This window comes from Culex pipiens, chromosome 3 (genome assembly GCF_016801865.2).
Source record: "Culex pipiens pallens isolate TS chromosome 3, TS_CPP_V2, whole genome shotgun sequence".
NCBI lineage: Eukaryota > Metazoa > Arthropoda > Insecta > Diptera > Culicidae > Culex > Culex pipiens.
In genome coordinates, this window is record NC_068939.1 from 6,333,936 (window position 1) to 6,356,677 (window position 22,742).

The following is a 22,742-nucleotide window of genomic DNA, read 5'->3' on the forward strand; positions in this document are numbered from 1 at the left end:
AGTGTCACACGCTATATATAAATCAGTACTTTTCGGACGTAAGATAAAACTTCGTAAATCGCGAAATCTTGATAACGTCCTTCTCGGATCAAGGGCTTTTTTTGACTCCTCTGGAGTGTGTCGCGATCGGCCCGCAGGCCGATCGACCGTCAGTGTGAGAGTATACAGAGATAGTAGCGCCAGATCGGATACGATCGTGTAGCGGAAATTGGGGCGCATGGGCCGCCACAGTACTCCCCCCTTAGATTTTCCAATATTGTTTAGGAAATTTCACTTGGCGTCCTGCTCTGGTTCTATAGGTACTCTGCTCTGATGATATTGAGGTAGGTTCAGCTTGGCTGGGTTTAGTGGTTCTTATAGCAGGTTTCAAAGGTTTGAATGATTTGGGTTCAGATAAACTGGTTCGTGGTTTAGATTTTGGTTCAGATTTACTGGATTGAGTTTTTCTTGGTTCAGATCTTCTGGGAGGTTCGGATGGTCCGGTAGTGTTGGGTTGAGCATGTGCTCGAGTTGGTTCGTCTTCATCTTGTGTGAATGCTGCTTTTAGACGGTCGATGGAGATGGGACAGTGTTTGCCATTTATTTCAACTATGAAAACTTTTCCTTTTCGGCGTATCACTTTGTAAGGTCCGGTATAGGGTTGTGTAAGTGGAGGTTTTATGGCTCCAACTCTCACAAACACGTGACTGCAGGTGTCTAGCTCCTTCTGCACGAAAGTTGTTCCTTTCGAGTGGTTCGATGTTGGGGTAGGACGTAACCTTTCCATGGTTGCTCTTAATTCGGTTACAAACTCTGGCGTAGGTGATTTAGATTCGTCAGATGCGAAAAACTCACCCGGCAGGCGCAGAGACGTTCCATAGACTAATTCTGCTGCTGTTGCCTGAAGGTCTTCTTTTAACGATGCACGCATTCCAAGGAGTACAAGTGGTAACACGTCTGTCCAGCTTGGATTTTGATGGCACATGATAGCGGCTTTTGCGTGACGGTGGACTCGTTCAATTTGGCCATTTGCTTGAGGATGGTATGGAGTAGTCCGCAAATGAGTGATTCCCAGAATTTGCGTCAGTGTTCGAAAAAGCTCGGATTCGAACTGTCGGCCGAGGTCCGTCGTCACGGTTGTTGCTACTCCAAATCTGGCGATCCAACCAGCGACAAAAGCACGAGCGACGGTTTGTGCTGTCATGTTAGGAATTGGTATGATTTCCGGCCACCTTGTGAATTTGTCTATCAAAGTGAGACAATACGCGTTACCTTCCGAAGGCGGAAGAGGTCCAATGAGGTCCATGTGGACGTGCGAGAAACGGCTGTCTGGTGTATCAATCTGTGCTACTGGTGAACGGTTGTTTCGGTGGACTTTTGATTTCTGGCAGGGAATGCAATGTGTGACGAATTCTTTGCAATCCCTCCGTAAGTTTGGCCAGACGTAACGCTCCGAGACCATTGCAGTAGTTGCTCGCACACCCGGATGAGATCCACTGTGGAGTTTTAGAATGACGCTGCGTCGTAGCTGTGCTGGAACAAACGGACGAATCGCTTTCGTGGAGATATCGCAGTAAATCGGAGATTTTGAGATTGGCGACTTGAGTGCCTTAAGGTTCAGCGTGGTGCTGGTTGGGGGGTTCTTTAAAAAGGTTTCTAGTTCGGGATCGGTTTTTTGTTGTTCGGCCATGAGATCAAAATCGATAAGATCATTAGAAGTGATCGATTCGATACGGCTCAGCATGTCCGCGACTTTATTATCGTCGCCAGGCACGTGACGCACATCGGTCGTGTACTCGCTGATGAAACCAAGCCTGCGTAGTTGGGTAGGGTTAGCTCTTTCTGGTCGCTGCTGAAATGCTGTTGTGAGTGGCTTGTGGTCGGTATAGATGCAAAAATCGCGAGCTTCTAATACGTCCTTGAAATGTTTTATCGCTTCGTATATTCCTAGTAGTTCTCGATCGTATGTGCTTGTCTTCCGTTCGCTCTCGCTTAATTTCTTTGAAAAGAAAGCGAGAGGAAAAGGTCCATCGTCCGTGATTTGGTGTAGAACGGCGCCGATGGCTGTGTTTGATGCGTCAGTCTCCAGGGCGAGTTTCGCATTTGGCGAAGGATGAGCGAGCATTACACAATTCGCTAGGTCCTGCTTGCACTTCTCGAAAGCTGCAGTCGTTTCTGTACTCCACTGGAGAGGTGTGTTATCGTTTTTGATATTGCCTTGAATCATTGAGTGCAGAATTTGCTGATGAACTGCGGCATGCGGGATGAAACGACGATAAAAGTTTATACTTCCCAGGAAACGCTTGAGCTGCTTGGCCACGGTGGGTCGTGGAAAATCCGTGATCGCCTTCACCTTGTCTGGTTTCGGATTGATTCCTTCAGCAGTGATGAGATGACCAAGGAACTCGACTTTCGGGAGACCAATTTGACACTTTCCGGCGTTGATTGTAAGACCATTTTGTCGCAACCGAACGAAAACCGCGCGAAGGTGTTCCTTATGTTGCACGATATTGACAGACGCGATACAGAGGTCATCGACATAGGGAAAAACAAAATCAAGATCGCCAAGGATGTCGTGAAGGTGTCTTTGTAAAGTTTGACCTGCGTTTCTAAGTCCAAATGTCATGTATTTGAACTCAAAAAGGCCAAAAGGAGTTGTGATGGCAGTTTTCGGAATGTCTTCCGGAGCTACAGGGATCTGATGGTACGCGCGTTGTAAATCGATGCAAGAAAATATCTTTTTTCCGTGTAAAATATTTGAAAAATCTTGAATGTGAGGCACAGGATATCGATCGAGAACTGTGATCGCATTTAGATTTCGGTAATCACCACACGGTCGCCATTTTCCATTCGATTTCTTCACCATGTGAAGAGGACTAGCCCAGCAACTTTTTGAGGGCTGACAAATTCCCTGCTCCAATAAAAAATTGAATTCAGCTCTGGCCTCATTCAATTTATCAATAGGTAATCTTCGTGGCCGGCAGAACACAGGCTGTCCAGTGGTTATGATCTGGTGCATAACTTTTGCCTTGGTGGACTTATGGTTCATATCGAGAATGGTTAAGTCTAGGTATTCTTTAAGAATTTCAGCGAATGCAGAATTTGTGTCGAACGTTCTAATCGATGGTTCGGACACTGCATTGATGTTACACACTTCGACTTTAGTAGTATTATCAATTAACTTGTTTCTACGAAGGTCCACCAACAAATCGTAGTGTTTCAAAAAATCTGCGCCAATAATTGGACTCTTGACGTCAGCAATGGTGAAAATCCAAACAAAGGGGCGGCGAAGACCTAAATCAACAGTCAAACGCTTCGTTCCGTAAGTCTGGATGGGGCTACCGTTAGCTGCAAAAAGCTGATGTAACTTTGCTGCATTACGTAGATCTTTTAATGTAGGTGGAATGATTGAAATGTCTGCGCCGGTATCAATGAGAAATCGATTTGACGACTTTTGATCGTGAAAATGAATTCGTTGAATGTTAACGGTTTGATAGTTCAGATCACTACTGGTTGGATTTATATGTAAAGGTTCACTAAAAGTGGTACATTTTGGGAGTTTTGGTTCACTAAAAGTGGTTTTCATCGACTGATTAAGTTCACTCAAGGTGGATTGGATAGATTTCAATGTTGGATAAGGTTCACCAGAGGTGGTTAATTGTATCAGGTTTGGTTCACTAATTGTGGATTTGTTTAATTGATCGAGTCGATCAGGTTCATTCGAGGCGGAATGGTTGGATTTACTTAATTTGTAAGGTTCACTGGAAGTGGTAAAAGGTTCACGTTTAGTGGAGTTTTTTGATTTGCATGGGCTAGGTTCGCTTGTCTTACACGAAGAAATGTATTCTCTTGGTGCGCAAATGGCGGATTTTTTTAAAACAATGGGTTCGCATTGAGCGGGAGACTTACCGTGTGGCTGATTGGAATTTAATTGTGTTGAGGCCTCGCGTAGACCTCGTTCTTCTCCCCAAAAAAAATACACGGGACATCGGGATTGCCACCTTTTTGCTTCTCGCACTTCCGAGCTTGAGCACCATGACGATAATGAAACCAGCAAATCCACCTACGCGTGGGTTTCATAACTGAGCGGGCATTGCGACGCTCAAGCTCCCGGGAGCGATTTAATAGCACTTCATCTAATCGGCGGGACAGCTCTTCTATACGCTCGGACAACGTTTGCTGCCTCCGGTCCGATTGGTTCACCGGAGAACGGCTCCTCGATCTTCTAACTTCCCCCGTGCGGCGATCAAGCATATTTATTTTTGGGTCGCCTCGGAGCGCCATTTCACCCGCGACACACGGTTTTTCGACACAAAACTTGACTCTTCGAATATTGCGATCAAGACTTTTTTCGACCCGAATCACCGCACTTTTGATCGAAGGCCTGGACATTGTAATTGAGAAAAAAAATCTTCAAAAAACACAGAGCGGTTAAATTGAACGCAATTAAAAAACTAATCTAAGGATTCACTGCGTTCGGTTCACTTCAAGTGGATTTTTCACGAAACTAGCGTGGGTTCGCATATAGGGGAAATCTACCCTTTCCAATCAAACACCTATCTTCGTCATATGGAGAGTTTGATGCTCGATTAAAGCTCCAAAAATACTATTTGGGCTATAAACTTACCAGCAACAGCACCGCCTCGAGTAAGCACGCAAATGTATGCCACTTACTGGCCAAAAAGATCACATTTAATGCACTTTTGATCATAATTTGTATTTTGCGAGACCACTTCTCATCATTTTGTTGGCACACACAGTGACACACACGAGAATCCCTCAAACGCTTAATGAATATCGCCAAAATTAACTTTTCACTTTCGCTTACTTTTTCACGGCGCTTAAGATATGAAATTGCTTCCAACTACCGGCAACATGTTCTTTTGACCGTTACTTAGTCACTCACTTGAAGAATAATCCCGAAATATGTAATAAATTAGCAAGCGCCATCAAAAAAACAAACGCGCCAAGTCGTTTGACGTTTCAATTTTCACTTTGCATTCAAATCGAAGGCTGAAGAAAACCGAGCGAGAGACGAAGGCAAAAAAGAACAAAGGCTGGCCGTCAGCACAGCCAGCGATGCCAGGAAACTTTCCCTATAAATGCCACTTTTCGTGAGTGTTCGTTTGAACTGTCAGCGCAAATGGCAACACTCGACAGAGTGTTGGAAGAAAAAAGAACTAAGCCGATATTAGAAAAATGGGCGTGGCCCAATGCATTCACCTCGATTAGAATACCCTTGGGAATTTTTTTTTGTTAAATGCTTGGTAAAGAAATAGAATAACTTTTAGTGAAAGTGAAAATAAACAGAAATGTTCACAAAAACTTGCTCTACTCGTTGGTGTACTTGGTTTTAGTAAAATTCAAGGGAGACTCTAGATTATCCAGCATCATTCAAACACGACCGCTTATTAGGATTAAAATGGGTAGATTTCCCCTAGCGGGACAAATAAATTTTCGCGATGGCGGATTGGTGGTTATTGCACGGTTCACAACTCGCACAAAAGAGCACTTTGTGGGTATATTCGCGGACGCGGAACTAATTTAATAGTCGGGGTCACCAATTATAGTGTCACACGCTATATATAAATCAGTACTTTTCGGACGTAAGATAAAACTTCGTAAATCGCGAAATCTTGATAACGTCCTTCTCGGATCAAGGGCTTTTTTTGACTCCTCTGGAGTGTGTGTCGCGATCGGCCCGCAGGCCGATCGACCGTCAGTGTGAGAGTATACAGAGATAGTAGCGCGAGATCGGATACGATCGTGTAGGGGAAATTGGGGCGCATGGGCCGCCACAAATTTATCGCGTCAAACTGACCCACTATCCCTCCTTCGTCAACTTCGTAATCAGCTGATCTCCCAGATTCTGCCACCGAGACCTACAGACCTACCTATACCAACCTGTGTGCACACCTCTTCTGCCCAACACCGTAAGGGCCCCCTCATGAGGCCCCCATAAATGATTCAGTTAGTGGAGGCCACCTCGACCCCGGACGCCGACGTACGGACTCCGTTACCGTTGAGCTGAAGAAGAAGTTGGTGCCCGATGGTTTCGTAAGAACACGTGAGCTTTGAACCGTTTTGAGGCCCGCTAGAGGTGCCCAACCAGCCAGAAGAAAGAAACATAAAACGATCTTGGGGGACGGACGGGGCCGCTCCGCTCCGCGTCGAACTTGCAGATGCTTATGCTGAAATGAACGGAGGAAGCTTCGAAGAATTATGCAACCGATGATGGTGAGGATGATGATGTTTTTATTGCTCCCGCGACGCGGGCCGATGCACATCTTGAAAGGGTTGCCAGAGTTGTAAAAATCTCGAAGGGTTCTAAGAAAGCATCACCTCCGAACAAAGATCTAAGGAGCAACTCAAGGTGAGAACTTCCCATCACTGACCATCTTGGCAGGGTTGCGAGCGTACCTGAGCCCAACTTCACCCCCCAGAGAAGTCGAGGGGGGAGGGGTTCGTGTGAAAATTCAACCTGACGAGGGGATGTGTGAACGAAAAAAAAAAGCGAAGAAGTGACGCTGCTGCAGCGAAAACGTGACGCCTTCGGACTCGGAGGACTTTGTTGGGCTGCTGCTGCTGCTGAATGAGTCATACAGAACGCGCTGCCGGAGTTGTTGCTGCCTCGTGAGGTGATGGTGGGAACAGTTTTAGTGCGCTTGAAGTGTTTTTTTTTTCAGGCTCTAAATTGCGGCAAAAGGTGCCGTATGGTTTCGGTGCCTGCAAGTGTCTTGCAAGCGAGTTTGTAACGAACGGTAACACCACCAGTAGTTAACGACTTGGGAAGGAAGCGTTTGGAAAGTGGAGTGATTTTCTGGGAAAATGCAGACGAGAGCAGTTGCAAAGTAGGGCAGTGATTAAATTCTGGTCAAATTTCATACAAAAATTAACTAATTCAAATAAAATGCTGCTCCCAAAAGAAGCTTAAAGGAATAATGTTGAGTTTATTGAACTCGATTTGAAGGAAAAATGCCATTTGGTGTCTTCGACATTGTGGTAGGTTATGATATAAACTTTTCAGATACACGGTAAAAAAATCCCGATTTTTCCAGTTTACGTTTTAACTCATAACGTGGAATTCCCAAAATTCAAATATGATTGTTTTTCGCTTTTATTATATGTTTTAGGTGACATAAAAAGGCATCTTTGGCGCTAGAGTTTAGGATGGTGAAAAATGTGGTACCGGAGTTATTTTTTTTTAAATATATTTTTTTGGAAAAAATCGAAAATTTTGTCAAACAAAGTTTCAAACATCAGTTTAACCCACCGGAGGTCGCGTACGTGTACTTTGTACACAGTTTGTAAGGGCACTTATAAGAAAGGCGAAAACACGCGACTTCCCGAAGGTTAAGATGCAAAATCAAAGTTGCCATCAATATATTTGAAAATGTCCAGTTTTTTTTTTTTTGCAATATAAAATAGTAGTTTATGCAACAAGTTGCAAAAAAAGGATTTTTTCAGCACGAGTCGTACATTTATCCAACGAGGTTCACCGAGTTGGATAAATACGAAGAGTGCTGAAAAATCAAGTTTTGCTACGAGTTCCATACAACATTTTTTGCAATTCCAAAAAACACACACTGAGAGAAATTATATGTAAAATTTTCATGTTTTTTGTCAATAAATCGTTTAAATAAAAAAAAATATTGAAAAGTGTTACTTTACGAAACAAGTGCTGAAAAGTTCAACTTTTCAGCACCCATTTGAGTGCTGAAAAGTAGAACTTTTCAGAATTTATTTTGAAAAGTGTTGCTATTCGATTCTGTTATTTTTGGTACAGAAAAGTAGGCTATTTCGTCGTTCAAGAATGACAGGAAAAGTAAACAGTTTCACGACGGAATTGCAAAAATACTTTTAAAGTTTGTTTTGGGAAATGTTTACAAGGGGAGTACAAAAACTTGAAAAGAAATTTGCATAATTCAGAACTGCTAAATCCCCAGTGCTCCAAAACGCTTTATGCTTGTCCGCAGAAAGCAAATTTCAATCAAATTTAGTTTTTTTTCTGAAAATTAATTTGTAATTAAAAATCATAATATTGAGATACTGTAGGCCGATGCAAATATTTTCCAAAGTTTTTTCCCTCGACTCTGGCCTGGGTTGAGTAGGTACAACAAAATAAAAAATATTTAAAAACTGAAATAACTAGTAAAAGTCTCAAAATTTGAATGAAAAAAGTGTTTTAAAATGCATTTTACACTAGTTCAGTTGTTTTGCACGCATAAGTTTTCAAAAATGTATGATTTGACGAAAACAAACATTTGAGCGAAATAAAAACTTTTTGCAGTACTGTACATTGAAAATTTTCAAAAATTCCAATGATTTTTAAATAAACACAAACATTTTCTAAAAGCAGGGGAATGAATTTTAAATTGATTTCATCTAATTGCACATTAAATTCCATTGAAAATGTAAAGTTTTTTGAACAAATATTTTTTTACTCCTGATTTTTCGGGCCGATTTTAAAGGGGGTTGAAAAAACTTTAAAATATATTTGTACCAGCGTAAATAACTAAATGACAAGAATGCCATTGCATTAAAGTATCTTCAATATAACTTATAATAACAAGTAAATAACTGAAGAAAAAATTTTTTAACCCGTATAGGCCTGGGTGAAACTGAAATCACTAAAATGGCCATAACTCAGCGAAAACTCAATCAATTTGCATACTTCTTTATTGGTTGGACTCGTTAGAATGTCTATTTTCCGAAAATGACCCGCAGAACTCGGAAATGTTCCGGTGGCCGGAGATATTCCGATGGGTCACTGGGTCAAAAAGGGCCAAAAATGGCATTTTTTGGGTCCCGCACAATTTTGTTGCCAGAAACCTTAGAAAAAATACAATTTTTCATGTTATGATCATTGTTCTAGCCACAGACAGTGCTGGCCATAAATTTTGAACCACCAGGGATGTTCCGGATTGGGCGGGCAGGTCCCTTACCCCGGGGGAACCGGCCAAGGGACGGTCAGAAATAAAACTATTTCTACCATGGCAATATGGGTGTCAAAGTTCATCATTTTCAAAATCAAGACCATCCATGATCCCCAAAACCACTTTTGGACCAATCTGGCCACTTTGGGACCGGTTCCCGGTACTCCGGTGGAACCCGAAATATGGCAAATTACGGGATTATTTCTGAATAATTTTTGACAGGGCAATATGGATGTCAAAGTTCATCATTTTCAAAATCAAGCTCATCTATGATCCCCAAAACCACTTTTGGACCGATCTGGCCACTTTGGGACCGGTTCCCGTTACTCCGGTGGAACTCGGAATATGGCAAATTACGGGATTGTTTCTGAATAATTTTTGACAGGGCAATATGGATGTCAAAGTTCATCATTTTCAAAATCAAGCTCATCTATGATCCCCAAAACCACTTTTGGACCGATCTGGCCACTTTGGGACCGGTTCCCGTTACTCCGGTGGAACTCGGAATATGGCAATTTACGGGATTATTCCTGAATAATTTTGACAGGGCAATATGGATGTCAATGTTCATCATTTTCATAATTTAGCTCATCTATGATCCCCAAAACAACTTTTGGATCGATCTGGCCACTTTGGGACCGGTTCCCGGTACTCCGGTGGAACCCGAAATATGGCAAATTACGGGATTATTTCTGAATAATTTTTGACAGGGCAATATGGATGTCAAAGTTCATCATTTTCAAAATCAAGCCCATCTATGATCCCCAAAACCACTTTTGGACCGATCTGGCCACTTTGGGACCGGTTCCCGGTACTCCGGTGGAACTCGGAATATGGCAATTTATGGGATTATTTCTGAATAATTTTTGTCAGGGCAATATGGATGTCAAAGTTCATCATTTTCAAAATCAAGCTCATCTATGATCCCCAAAACCACTTTTGGACCGATCTGGCCACTTTGGGACCGGTTCCCGGTACTCCGGTGGAACTCGGAATATGGCAAATTACGGGATTATTCCTGAATAATTTTTGACAGGGCAATATGGATGTCAAAGTTCATCATTTTCATAATTTAGCTCATCTATGATCCCCAAAACCACTTTTGGACCGATCTGGCCACTTTGGGACCGGTTCCCGTTACTCCGGTGGAACTCGGAATATGGCAATTTACGGGATTATTTCTGAATAATTTTTGACAGGGCAATATGGATGTCAAAGTTCATCATTTTCAAAATCAAGCTCATCTATGATCCCCAAAACCACTTTTGGACCGATCTGGCCACATTGGGACCGGTTCCCGGTACTCAGGTAGAACCCGGAATATGGCAAATTACGGGATTATTTCTGAATAATTGCCATATTCGAGTTTCACCGGAGTACCGGGAACCGGTCCCAAAGTGGCCAGATCGATCCAAAAGTGGTTTTGGGGATCATAGATGAACTAAATTATGAAAATGATGAACATTGACATCCATATTGCCCTGTCAAAAATTATTCAGGAATAATCCCGTAATTTGCCATATTTCGGGTTCCACTGGAGTACCGGGAACCGGTCCCAAAGTGGCCAGATCGGTCCAAAAGTGGTTTTCGGGATCATAGATGAGCTTCATTTTGAAAATGATGAACTTTGACATCCATATTGCCCTGACAAAAATTATTCAGAAATAATCCCGTAATTTGCCATATTCAGAGTTCCACCGGAGTAACGGGAAACGGGCCCAAAGTGGCCAGATCGGTCCAAAAGTGGTTTTGGGGATCATAGATGAGCTTGATTTTGAAAATGATGAACTTTGACATCCATATTGCCCTGTCAAAAATTATTCAGAAATAATCCCGTAATTTGCCATATTTCGGGTTCCACCGGAGTACCGGGAACCGGTCCCAAAGTGGCCAGATCGATCCAAAAGTGGTTTTGGGGATCATAAATGAGCTTGATTTTGAAAATGATGAACTTTGACATCCATATTGCCCTGTCAAAAATTATTCAGAAATAATCCCGTAAATTGCCATATTCCGAGTTCCACCGGAGTACCGGGAACCGGTCCCAAAGTGGCCAGATCGGTCCAAAAGTGGTTTTGGGGATCATAGATGGGCTTGATTTTGAAAATGATGAACTTTGACATCCATATTGCCCTGTCAAAAATTATTCAGAAATAATCCCGTAATTTGCCATATTTCGGGTTCCACCGGAGTACCGGGAACCGGTCCCAAAGTGGCCAGATCGATCCAAAAGTTGTTTTGGGGATCATAGATGAGCTAAATTATGAAAATGATGAACATTGACATCCATATTGCCCTGTCAAAAATTATTCAGGAATAATCCCGTAATTTGCCATATTCCGAGTTCCACCGGAGTACCGGGAACCGGTCCCAAAGTGGCCAGATCGGTCCAAAAGTGGTTTTGGGGATCATAGATGAGCTTGATTTTGAAAATGATGAACTTTGACATCCATATTGCCCTGTCAAAAATTATTCAGAAATAATCCCGTAAATTGCCATATTCCGAGTTCCACCGGAGTAACGGGAACCGGTCCCAAAGTGGCCAGATCGGTCCAAAAGTGGTTTTGGGGATCATAGATGAGCTTGATTTTGAAAATGATGAACTTTGACATCCATATTGCCCTGTCAAAAATTATTCAGAAATAATCCCGTAAATTGCCATATTCCGAGTTCCACCGGAGTACCGGGAACCGGTCCCAAAGTGGCCAGATCGGTCCAAAAGTGGTTTTGGGGATCATAGATGGGCTTGATTTTGAAAATGATGAACTTTGACATCCATATTGCCCTGTCAAAAATTATTCAGAAATAATCCCGTAATTTGCCATATTTCGGGTTCCACCGGAGTACCGGGAACCGGTCCCAAAGTGGCCAGATCGATCCAAAAGTTGTTTTGGGGATCATAGATGAGCTAAATTATGAAAATGATGAACATTGACATCCATATTGCCCTGTCAAAAATTATTCAGAAATAATCCCGTAATTTGCCATATTTCGGGTTCCACCGGAGTACCGGGAACCGGTCCCAAAGTGGCCAGATCGATCCAAAAGTGGTTTTGGGGATCATAGATGAGCTTGATTTTGAAAATGATGAACTTTGACATCCATATTGCCCTGTCAAAAATTATTCAGAAATAATCCCGTAAATTGCCATATTCCGAGTTCCACCGGAGTAACGGGAACCGGTCCCAAAGTGGCCAGATCGGTCCAAAAGTGGTTTTGGGGATTATAGATGAGCTTGATTTTGAAAATGATGAACTTTGACATCCATATTGCCCTGTCAAAAATTATTCAGAAATAATCCCGTAAATTGCCATATTCCGAGTTCCACCGGAGTAACGGGAAACGGGCCCAAAGTGGCCAGATCGGTCCAAAAGTGGTTTTGGGGATCATAGATGAGCTTGATTTTGAAAATGATGAACATTGACATCCATATTGCCCTGTCAAAAATTATTCAGAAATAATCCCGTAAATTGCCATATTTCGGGTTCCACCGGAGTACCGGGAACCGGTCCCAAAGTGGCCAGATCGATCCAAAAGTGGTTTTGGGGATCATAGATGAGCTTGATTTTGAAAATGATGAACTTTGACATCCATATTGCCCTGTCAAAAATTATTCAGAAATAATCCCGTAAATTGCCATATTCCGAGTTCCACCGGAGTAACGGGAACCGGTCCCAAAGTGGCCAGATCGGTCCAAAAGTGGTTTTGGGGATCATAGATGAGCTTGATTTTGAAAATGATGAACTTTGACATCCATATTGCCCTGTCAAAAATTATTCAGAAATAATCCCGTAAATTGCCATATTCCGAGTTCCACCGGAGTACCGGGAACCGGTCCCAAAGTGGCCAGATCGGTCCAAAAGTGGTTTTGGGGATCATAGATGGGCTTGATTTTGAAAATGATGAACTTTGACACCCATATTGCCCTGTCAAAAATAATTCACAAATAATCCCGTAATTTGCCATATTCCGGGTTTTACCGGAGTACCGGGAACCGGTCCCAAAGTGGCCAGATTGGTCCAAAAGTGGTTTTGGGGATCATGGATGGTCTTGATTTTGAAAATGATGAACTTTGACACCCATATTGCCATGGTAGAAATAGTTTTATTTCTGACCGTCCCTTGGCCGGTTCCCCCGGGGTAGGGGACCTGCCCGCCCAATCCGGAACATCCCTGGTGGTTCAAAATTTATGGCCAGCACTGTCTGTGGCTAGAACAATGATCATAACATGAAAAATTGTATTTTTTCTAAGGTTTCTGGCAACAAAATTGTGCGGGACCCAAAAAATGCCATTTTTGGCCCTTTTTGACCCAGTGACCCACCGGAATATCTCCGGCCACCGGAACATTTCCGGGTTCTGCGGGTCATTTTCGGAAAATAGACATTCTAACGAGTCCAACCAATAAAGAAGTATGCAAATTGATTGAGTTTTCGCTGAGTTATGGCCATTTTAGTGATTTCAGTTTCACCCAGGCCTATACGGGTTAAACCAACTATTTTAATTAAGTCCACCGACACAAAAAAAAACTATTTTATCAAGTCCACTAACACAAAATAAATTGTTCTCATTTTTGCAAAAACAAAAATATTTAAATTTTATTTAATTGCTTTCCTCTATTTTCAAGCATCTTCAAGAATAAAACATAAAAAAAAATCAAGAATAAATCAAAACAGCATTCACTCACACATTTACAATTTTTTAATCAAATTTGTTAGAAGAAAAATGGGACAAGTTTTAATCGGTGAAAAAATTAGCAAACAATTATTAATAACAAAAATATTAACTAATTTTTTATTTTTTCAAATGACCGATTGTTCTGTATTTAAAAAAATCGGTACTATTTTGTCGAATTGCAATGAAAAAATATCTGTCAACTTTCAACTTAAAACAACTTTAAAAGTCTTTTTATCAAAACCTAAAATTTAAAATAAACAAAATACGATTTATAAACTTGTGCAGCTTTTAAATAAGGGCTTATATTCCCTAAAAAGATGTCAACTTAATCAAAAGAGTATGACAATTTTCAACATTTTTTTTAATTATTCTCATTAGATAATTTGTTTTCTTCCTCCAAAAAGATTTTTGCATGAAGTTATTTCAATTTTAATTATACTTAATGTTACTGAGGCTTTTTTCCTAAAACTACACACTAAGCTTCCATCCTTGAATTTTAAAAAAATTACTAAATACTTAGTTACTAATGATCATTGTAGTGAAAACGTGCTGAAATTTTGACGAAGGTAAAAAGTTTTATATAAATTTTAACAAAAAAAAAATGCAAAAAAACATAAAGAATGAGAAAGTCTACTTTCCCTAAATGTCAAGTAAAAAAGAAAAGATTGTCATAAATTGCATGCGAGTGTTTGATGACTATCAGCATTCTTAACATGCACACTAACAAAAAAAGTGTAAATTTGGAAGGTTTAATTTTAGAAGGTTGAATATTACCTCTTTTATGATGTAATTTTACCTCAATTTAGACTGAAAATGCGACATTACACCAGAAAATTGGTAAAATTACACATTTTCAGAGGTAAAATTACACATTTTTTCTGACATAGAAGATGTACCCCTTTCCAGATGTAATATTACCATGAATTTGTTTTCTGTAAAGGTAATTTCTAAAATTTGCTGTAAATTAAAAGGTTTACAAATGCTTAATACCCAAATTTCGAACGGGTTTGACTCAAAGTGGTGACTATTCCTATTTTTTTTAGAAAATTAAGTTAAAACCGAAATCTAAATTGATTGCTCAAAAATTACTCAAATCAAGTGTTAATTCAAGCTTTGTACACAGAAAAAAAAATCATGGTAACATTACATCTGGGAAGGGGTACATCTTTTATGTCAGAAAAAAGGTGTAATTTTACCTCTGGAAATTTGTAATTTTACCACTTTTCTGGTGTAATGTCACTTTTTCAGTCTAAATTGGATAAAATTACATCATAAGAGAGGTAATATTCAACCTTCCAAAATTACAGTTTCCAAATTAACATTATTTTTTACTGTGTATACAAAGTAAAAAATTGTGTATATTTGGAAGGTGTAATTTTGGAAGGTTGAATATTACCTCTTTTATGATGTAATTTTACCTCAATTTAGACTGAAAAAGCGACATTACACCAGAATAGTGGTAAAATTACACATTTTTTCTGACATAAAAGATGTACCCCTTCCCAGATGTAATATTACCATGATTTTTTTCTGTGATAGTGCTCAACGCTCCATGGGTCCTAAAGCCCCTCTATGTCGTAGTCTTCACAAAACATGCGATTCACGGCGCGGTGTGTCCCAATCGCGGCGAAACAGGTTGTGCATCGAGCTTTTGGAAAATTGCTCTCATTTGGAGGAGTACCACAGCCAATCGTGCGCCCCCAAACCAGCTAGCTGCTCTGGCTTGTAGTAATTTTTCCAATCGCTTGGAACTCGAACCACTTTTCACGTCCTTTCATCGCCTGTTGACTGTGCGCTGCACGGAATGTACACACAGGTTTAGAAACCTTTTCATTCAGACTGAGGACGCGAGGACGGGAGGGCAGCTTATCTATCTAAGCCAACTCTTGCCAGGTTGCCCGCGCAAGACCACGACTGACTACAAACTCAAAGGAAAACTCGACCATCGAGCCGAGTCGAACAGCGATGAGCTCGATTTGTGGAACTATTTTCGCCTCTAATCAGTTGTCACCGTGCCGCCGCCGCGTGTTTTGCCAGAAATCTGGGACACCAAGAATGTGACTCTCGGGGAGATCTCCGGCGTTCAACAGGTTCGCCGTTAGAAACGTTGCTGCAGCAGCGGAGTACGAACATCGCTTTTGTGCTAAGTACCACCCCGCCGTCATCATCATCAACTGGAAGCATTAGCACCGGTTTGGCCTAGCTCAACGACTATCCACATGAGTTCAATTGGCGAACCTAGGAGGGAGGGTGGTTTGGCCAACTTTGGGTGGCGTGCGGGTATTGAGAGTTAAAAAGCCATGAAGATTTAACGACCGTTTTCCATTAAGAGGCTTACACACACACCCCTTCCGAATTACCCTCACTCACTCACCACATCAGAGAGAGGAGTTCTTTCGAGTTAGTCAAGCCCCATGAATGCATGCTACAGAGAGGTTGTGGTGGCTCAAATTGGCAAAAAAAAACGAGCAAGCAGCAAAGCATAAGTCGTTTCGGGGTTGCTTTATAACTAAATGATGACGAGAGATGGCCGGTTGATAAAAGGAGTAACTTGTCAACGCTGGGGGACAAAGCCCAAAGTCGGGGGGAAACGGGGCGACCGAGGAACTTGTTAATATTTATAAGAGTACTTTCTCGTGTGCGCCAAGTCATATTTGCACAATGGGAGGGCTTTGGACTATAGTTGGAGTAAATGAAAAAGTACCACCGGAAGAAACTTAACCAAAAGTGTTGACATTGTCGTACGACAATGACGACGAACAGGGTGATAAGTTGGTCTTAATGGAGAGACACTCTCTGTGCTGTTTTAAGGTGGCAGAACGAGGTAGAAAAGGTTAGTTTCATTCTGCTAGCCTGGGTTTTATTGTGTTGAACGTAAACTTTGCAAACTTGCGGAGGGAAAAGAAATAATTTGCAAATTGACGTCACCGAGTGAGAGATGGTCTCTTTGAGTTTATGAAAGGTCAGTGCGGAGCGAAATGTCACCACTAATTGTTGTCAAAGTTGGTTGATCTTCTGTAATTAGCTTTGCTTGTGCTGTGAGGTAGTTCAACAATTACATTTTTAATTAAGAGACTTGATGCAAATATATTTCAAATTCCAAATACAAACACAAAATGCTTAGTGTTAAAAGGCAAAATATCAATTAATTCAAAAAAAGTTTTCCTTAAAAAACTGGTGAATCATGTTTCCCATTTGATTACAAATGCATAGGTAATCATTACAAATAGTTTACTATCAATTTTACATCTTGCTTTTTTCAAAGAAAATGGATTTGATCTTTTATTTTGCCTCACGGTATTTAAGGTCAAATTTGCAAAATAAAAAATGTTAAACTAAATTGGAATGACATAAAATCAAAAGAAAATTGCAATTTTAAAGGCGGGGTAATTCTCTGAGACCTCGGAAAACATTTTTTTTTTGTATTTTCTAATTAGGATGAAACTTTGTGTGTACTTTTTATGTAAACAGTCATTTTAAATCATCAGTTGTAGGTATTGGTTAGATCCATTTTAGTTATCACAATTGAACAAAGTAACTTTTTTTAAATCTCATTTTTAAACATGTTTTATATGACCAAAAATGCATTTTTTTTAGTTTTTGCACAAGTTTGTAAAAATTCATTTGGCAGTGCTGCAATTTTTTTTTTAAATCACGATTTTGAATTTTTTTGAAAAAAGTAAAAAAAAACATGACATAAGTTTTACAGTCAACTTAAATTTGCATTAAAAAAGTACTTTACATAAATTTCGAAATCGTGCACTGTTTTCAAGTTATAAGTGCCATATTGTTTTTAAGATAAAGTGACTTTTTTCTGTAACCAAAAAAGCGTCAATTTTTTTAGAGGCGTTAACTCAGCAAATATGTGCACGATTTTCAATGTCAATAACCATATATTGTAAAATTCAACCTTTTTTGGCCTTTTCATATGTTGACTTGCTTATTTTGAATTTTTTAAAAACATTTTTCAACGAAGATTTTGAGAGAGCTTTTAGTGATTTTTTCATTATTTTAATTCTATTGAAATTTTTTCACAGATCGAAGTTTCCATATCTTTAGTTCTGATTGTTTCTTGTTTTTGGTAAAATTATCATTTTACAACACATTTAAAAGAACGAAATAACATAATTTTTAGCGTGTTTATTTTTTTAAATAAATGACTTCAAGGTTAACTACAAGTTTTTCATACTCTCCTAAAAATTATCCTAAATAAAAATAGAACCCAATAAAATATTATAGGTAAAAATTCTTGTTTTCATTGAATAAAGTGATACAATCTATCGTAAACTAATTAGAATAGAATAGAATTGGTATGTTTTATACAGTCTTAAACACGCAATAGAATTCATTGATGCATTTTTTCGAAAATTTGTTTTGAAGATGATATATTAAGTTTACATTAAAATTTGTCATAATTGAAAAAAAAAATAACTGGAAATCAGTATTGAAAACAAAATTGGAAATCGATTTCAAAGTGTGTTTTTAGCCACTTTAGGGGAGAGTGGGGAGACTTGATCCCCGGGGAGACTTGATCCCAAGCCTGTATCTCGTCAGCATGTGGGTAAAACAATTAGCTTTGTTCTAGAAAGTTGTGTGAAATTGACTAAAACTCATTGTAGAAAACAAAGAAAAAAATTAAAAAATGTTTAGATTGATTTACACACATTTTTCTAAGAAGTGCTGCAAAAAACTTTCAAGAGATCTTTTTTTTTTGTTTTGATAAGTATAGAAAACACTCAAAAATTATTCAAAAAATTATTTTTTATACATGAATTGTTTGATAAACACTCCAACTCCAAAACCCTTACGCATTTGACGTTAAATTAATCGTCATACTATTTTTACAATCAATTGTTTAAAAAAGTGCGTTTAGGGAGATTTGATCCCAGCATTTTTACAGTCACTGGAATCAGCCTCAAGATTAAATAATTTGGCTGGGTTTTCGTACATAGTTTCCTTTAGTATAGTTGTACATCCCGCCAGTAATGACAGGAAACGCTGACAAACGGAATATGTGCCAAAATCATAAGTGGTTTTTAACATATAAAGGGAAATCATCGTGAACTGGAACTGCCGGTCGTAAGCCCGGGTAAAGTGGAAACGTTGAGATGATTGTTGTCCTCTGCTCTCATCTCGCAAAAAGCCATACAGAGAACCACGTCCCTTTCAACCGGCTCCGTGGCTTAATGGTTACGGCTTCTGTCTCCCAAGCAGAAGGTACAGGGATCAAATCCCGGTCGGTACCTTTGAAATTTGGAATCAGGAATTTGAATATGAATAAAAACTAAAATGAATCAGGTGGGATTCGAACTCACACCTTTGGATTGGTGGTGGTCTGGGACGCTAAGCAGTCGGCCATCAGAAGGTTTACACTCTAGCAGTGAATTGATCCGTAGTGTTGAAACATGTTATCTCTTCTTCTCAGATTATTAAATACGCGCTGATCCCTGATTTGCCTGAGGGGATTGGAAGTCTAAATATAGATCGAGTTTCCTTCAGATGCTTGCTTCTATGTTTAGGCGGGGCCGAACAATGCCCAGCGACCTCGGAATTGGACCGCAAGGAGCTCTGTCATTCTGGAATGGGTCGTTGGAAGCAGCGCGAGGGCTATCACCACCTAATACCCGGGACTGAGATAAGCTGTATCAGCATTCGGCATGTACACAGTCTGATACAAATTATACTTTCCCATAATTTCGCTACCGGTTAGCGGGTATTGGATTGGACCACACACACACACACATAGTTTCCTTTAGAATAGTTGTACATAACTAACTGCAGTTTAAACAATTTTTAAAAAGTTTTGTAAACAAAAATTACCAGCTTTTGTAAACATGCTCAATTTTGTTCTGAAAAAGAAAATTTTAAGTTTTTAAATATTTTACATGCTAAACTTGTTATATTTTGAACACAAACGTACAGGTTTAATGTGAAATGGCTGTATCTTATAGAAAATTAAAAGTTTGGATGAATAAGAAACATTTTGCTTACGATTTCTTCAAAATGTTTAAAGGGGGATCAAATTACCCCCAACATTTTGAAAATGCCGGTTTAAAATATTTTTTTAAAACGCTTTGCATTATTCGAAGAGTTTATCTGATGAAATACCCTTATCAGCCAAACATAGTTGAATGTTTAAGCTTTCAATTCATGCAAAAAGATCATAGTTTTGTGAGAAATTGACAGAGTTATGTGCGATACAAAAAAAGGGGATCAAGTCTCCCCACTCTCCCCTAAATCAATCGAATCTATGCTGAATTGAGGCATAATTGTTAATTCGTATTGTAATATTTCTCTTTTCTTGAACCTTCCCGATTACAACTAACCAAAAACCCAGAGTTCTCCACTTTCTACCAAATGCACTATTCAACCCAACACAAATTGATAAGACATTTATGCACAAACACGTCTCGTCTGCTACAAGAAACCAACATCACTTGGCCTAGAGAGAGAGAGACCCTTTTGAACCGTTGTACCCACAACTCCTCCCTCTCATCCACAGCCAGGAATTCCGTGCCCCTCCAAATCGTATCTGTTGATGCAAGCCTGCACAAAACCAAATGGCCCGTCAACAACAACAACAGACTTTGCCCTAGTTATATCCAGAACACTGGTTTGCTCGTGAGGGTAGCTTTGAAAGGTCGCATGCTTTATTTGATTTCCTGGTCCTTAGCTAGACACAACAAAAATGCACAACACAACCTCTTCAAATCATACTCTAGATTTCCCAGCAGCTGTTGGCAAACCGCAATACATCATATCTGCTTGCCGGCCTAAGGTAAGGTAGATTTGCGCGGTCTGAACGAACTGGTTGTGTTGTCGGGTAACATCAGATAAAATGGGGGAAGGAAAAACCAACAACCAACCCCCAACCAGGGCATTTGTGGAGCGCTCCAAGTCAGGTGTTCCCCCCGAAAGGTATGAGGCTCTTACGGGGATCCGGTGCACCGGAGTCGAGCATGAACTGCTTTGTGGAAGTGCAACAGCAGCAACGTTTGACTTTTATCTTGCGATGGCAGCGGCAAATGCAATCGTTTTGACGATAATGAGGTCTGCTTTTGGCCGGTGGTGGGCTGGACATAGCAGTTGAACTGAATTAGGAAAAGTGAATTTGGTGAAAATCGGGTTTGAAGGTAGTACAGCATGAAACTGATTTCAAAGATCAGTGAAAAGTTTTGCAAAATAATATGTTTTATATCTATAATCGGCAAATTGGTTGGAGATAGTACCAAATCCTTAACGTGTCCTGTAATAAAATTCCTGATATTAACGTACCAGTTAGAAACCTAAATCATAGAATCTCCAAGAATTTATTTGCCTACAGCACTCTTCTCTTATTTCTTGCTTGGCTAAGAAACCGTCCTAAATAAACAGAAATCCCTCCCGTCGTGTGAATTAAAATCAGATTCATTTGGCCCGGCCGATAAACATCTCAACGGTCGAAAAATAAACATTTTAAAAATTTAGCACTTCCTTCGCGGAAACTTTCCTTTTCGAGCGACCTCAACCAAATAAACATTTTGCCAACGAAGTTCAATCTCCCTCCAAAACCCCCTTCTAATCGAACCAGTTCGATCTCGTCGTCGCCCCAGGTGTCAATTAGCGAAATCTTCCTCCTTCCCTTGGAGAAGACGACGGCTCTCCAACACAACAAAGCTGAGCAGATTCGATCCCGTCGCGAGATATTCCGCGGATCATCCCAGTGCGAAAAATCATGACCGGTATCAATTTACAACCGTTTGTTGTTGTTCGACGATGAGCTGGAGGAGGAGTTCATCACAATTTTGCGGGACGACCTTCCTACCCCGAAACCCATCTTGGCACAATCTAATTACGACCAACGTAGCAAAAAAAAAAGAGTGGCTTCTTCCTTCTCGAGACGGGGGCAGCAGCAGAAGAAGCCGCATGTCGTCGGGTGTGGCCCCCAAGACACGACCTCCCTCGGGGTGGATGCTAAAGAAAGAGATCTCGCGTGCTTCTGAAGTGTGTACACACGCCAGCCAGCCTCCCCGACTTAATTTAATTATGTAAATAAAATTAGCTCAGAGTTGCCACTTGCTCAGCGACTCGAAGTTTCACCCTGGTGAAGCCCTTCCAGGCCGAGACCGAGACTCAAAGTCGGTCTCGCTTCATACATGCTGGAAGCTGTGTGCGGGAATATGTCAATCAACAAGTCGACTAGTGGCAGGCAGTGTTGCCAGACCTTGCAAGAAGTGTCGCGTGTTTGTCACGTGGTTCAACTGGCAACAGCTTGGAAGTTAGTTCTAACCCTTATTTGGGTAATTGGTGCTGACTCAGAGTTGACTGGGATAGTAAAGAGTTGACGGAATGTGGAATTTCAGCCGTTTGACGATTACGGAGAAGTACCTCGTCGCCGCACTATCTGAAATTGGATTGATGCGATCAATCGAGAGGAATCGAGGCTGGTCAATTCGGATGAAAGGGAAAGGAATGCTCGTTTGGTTCGAGGCTAAAGGGGCTTTTATTTTTGTTGGTTAATTTAGGCATTGATTGGATTGAAATAATTGGGCCCTGGAGGGATTTAGGTTTTATTCAAATTATTTCGAAATTTTATTGTGAAGAAAGAAAATTGAAAATTTTCAGTTCAATTTTAATTCCTTAGGGTGTTTTCTGATTTTTCAAGATTATTTTTGATCAAAATATTGTAAATAATAATATAAGTTTGAACAAAAGATCAAATTGAAAAAAAAAGAAATTTCGAAATTTAAAACAAATTATTTTGGGAAAAGATACTCAAAAAAATATTGATATAAAACCATAAAATTTTGTTATTTCCAAAATTCAACTTTTTGACTGTGAAGAACTGGACATCCAGATTTCGTAAAGTCTGAGAATTCATATCATAAGTAAATATTGTCTAGTTTCTGCTAACATTTTAAGTCGTTGCAAATATTTTCTGAAGTTAATGTCTGACCAAAGTCGAGGGGTGGGCAAAAAAATCTAAGTATTGACTAAGTATAAACTATTTTTAAACAAGTCCAAACATGCTTAATTTGTTCATCAATGCATAAAAATTAAATTTCGATTTTTTTAAGTTGATTAGACTTCGATTTTCACTAATATTTTGTAGTTTTTTTGAAAAAATCTTGTTTTGCTTCCCCCTGACAAAATTAGAAGGGAAGGACGAAATA

General features: G+C 40.0%; 2 protein-coding genes across 3 annotated transcripts in view; both read left to right on the top strand.

Moving 5' to 3' along the window:
• The window catches only part of LOC120421745 (uncharacterized), a 23,805-nt gene extending 2,497 nt beyond the window's left edge, over nucleotides 1-21,308 (top strand). Inside the window, exons 3-5 of the mRNA XM_052711219.1 lie at nucleotides 20,093-20,203; nucleotides 20,313-20,368; nucleotides 21,161-21,308. Of these exons, the coding sequence (XP_052567179.1) occupies nucleotides 20,093-20,203; nucleotides 20,313-20,368; nucleotides 21,161-21,308 (315 nt within the window). The remainder of the gene's footprint in view (nucleotides 1-20,092; nucleotides 20,204-20,312; nucleotides 20,369-21,160) is intronic.
• The window catches only part of LOC120430256 (uncharacterized), a 332,478-nt gene that overhangs the window by 117,101 nt on the left and 192,635 nt on the right, over nucleotides 1-22,742 (top strand). The window lies entirely within an intron of this gene.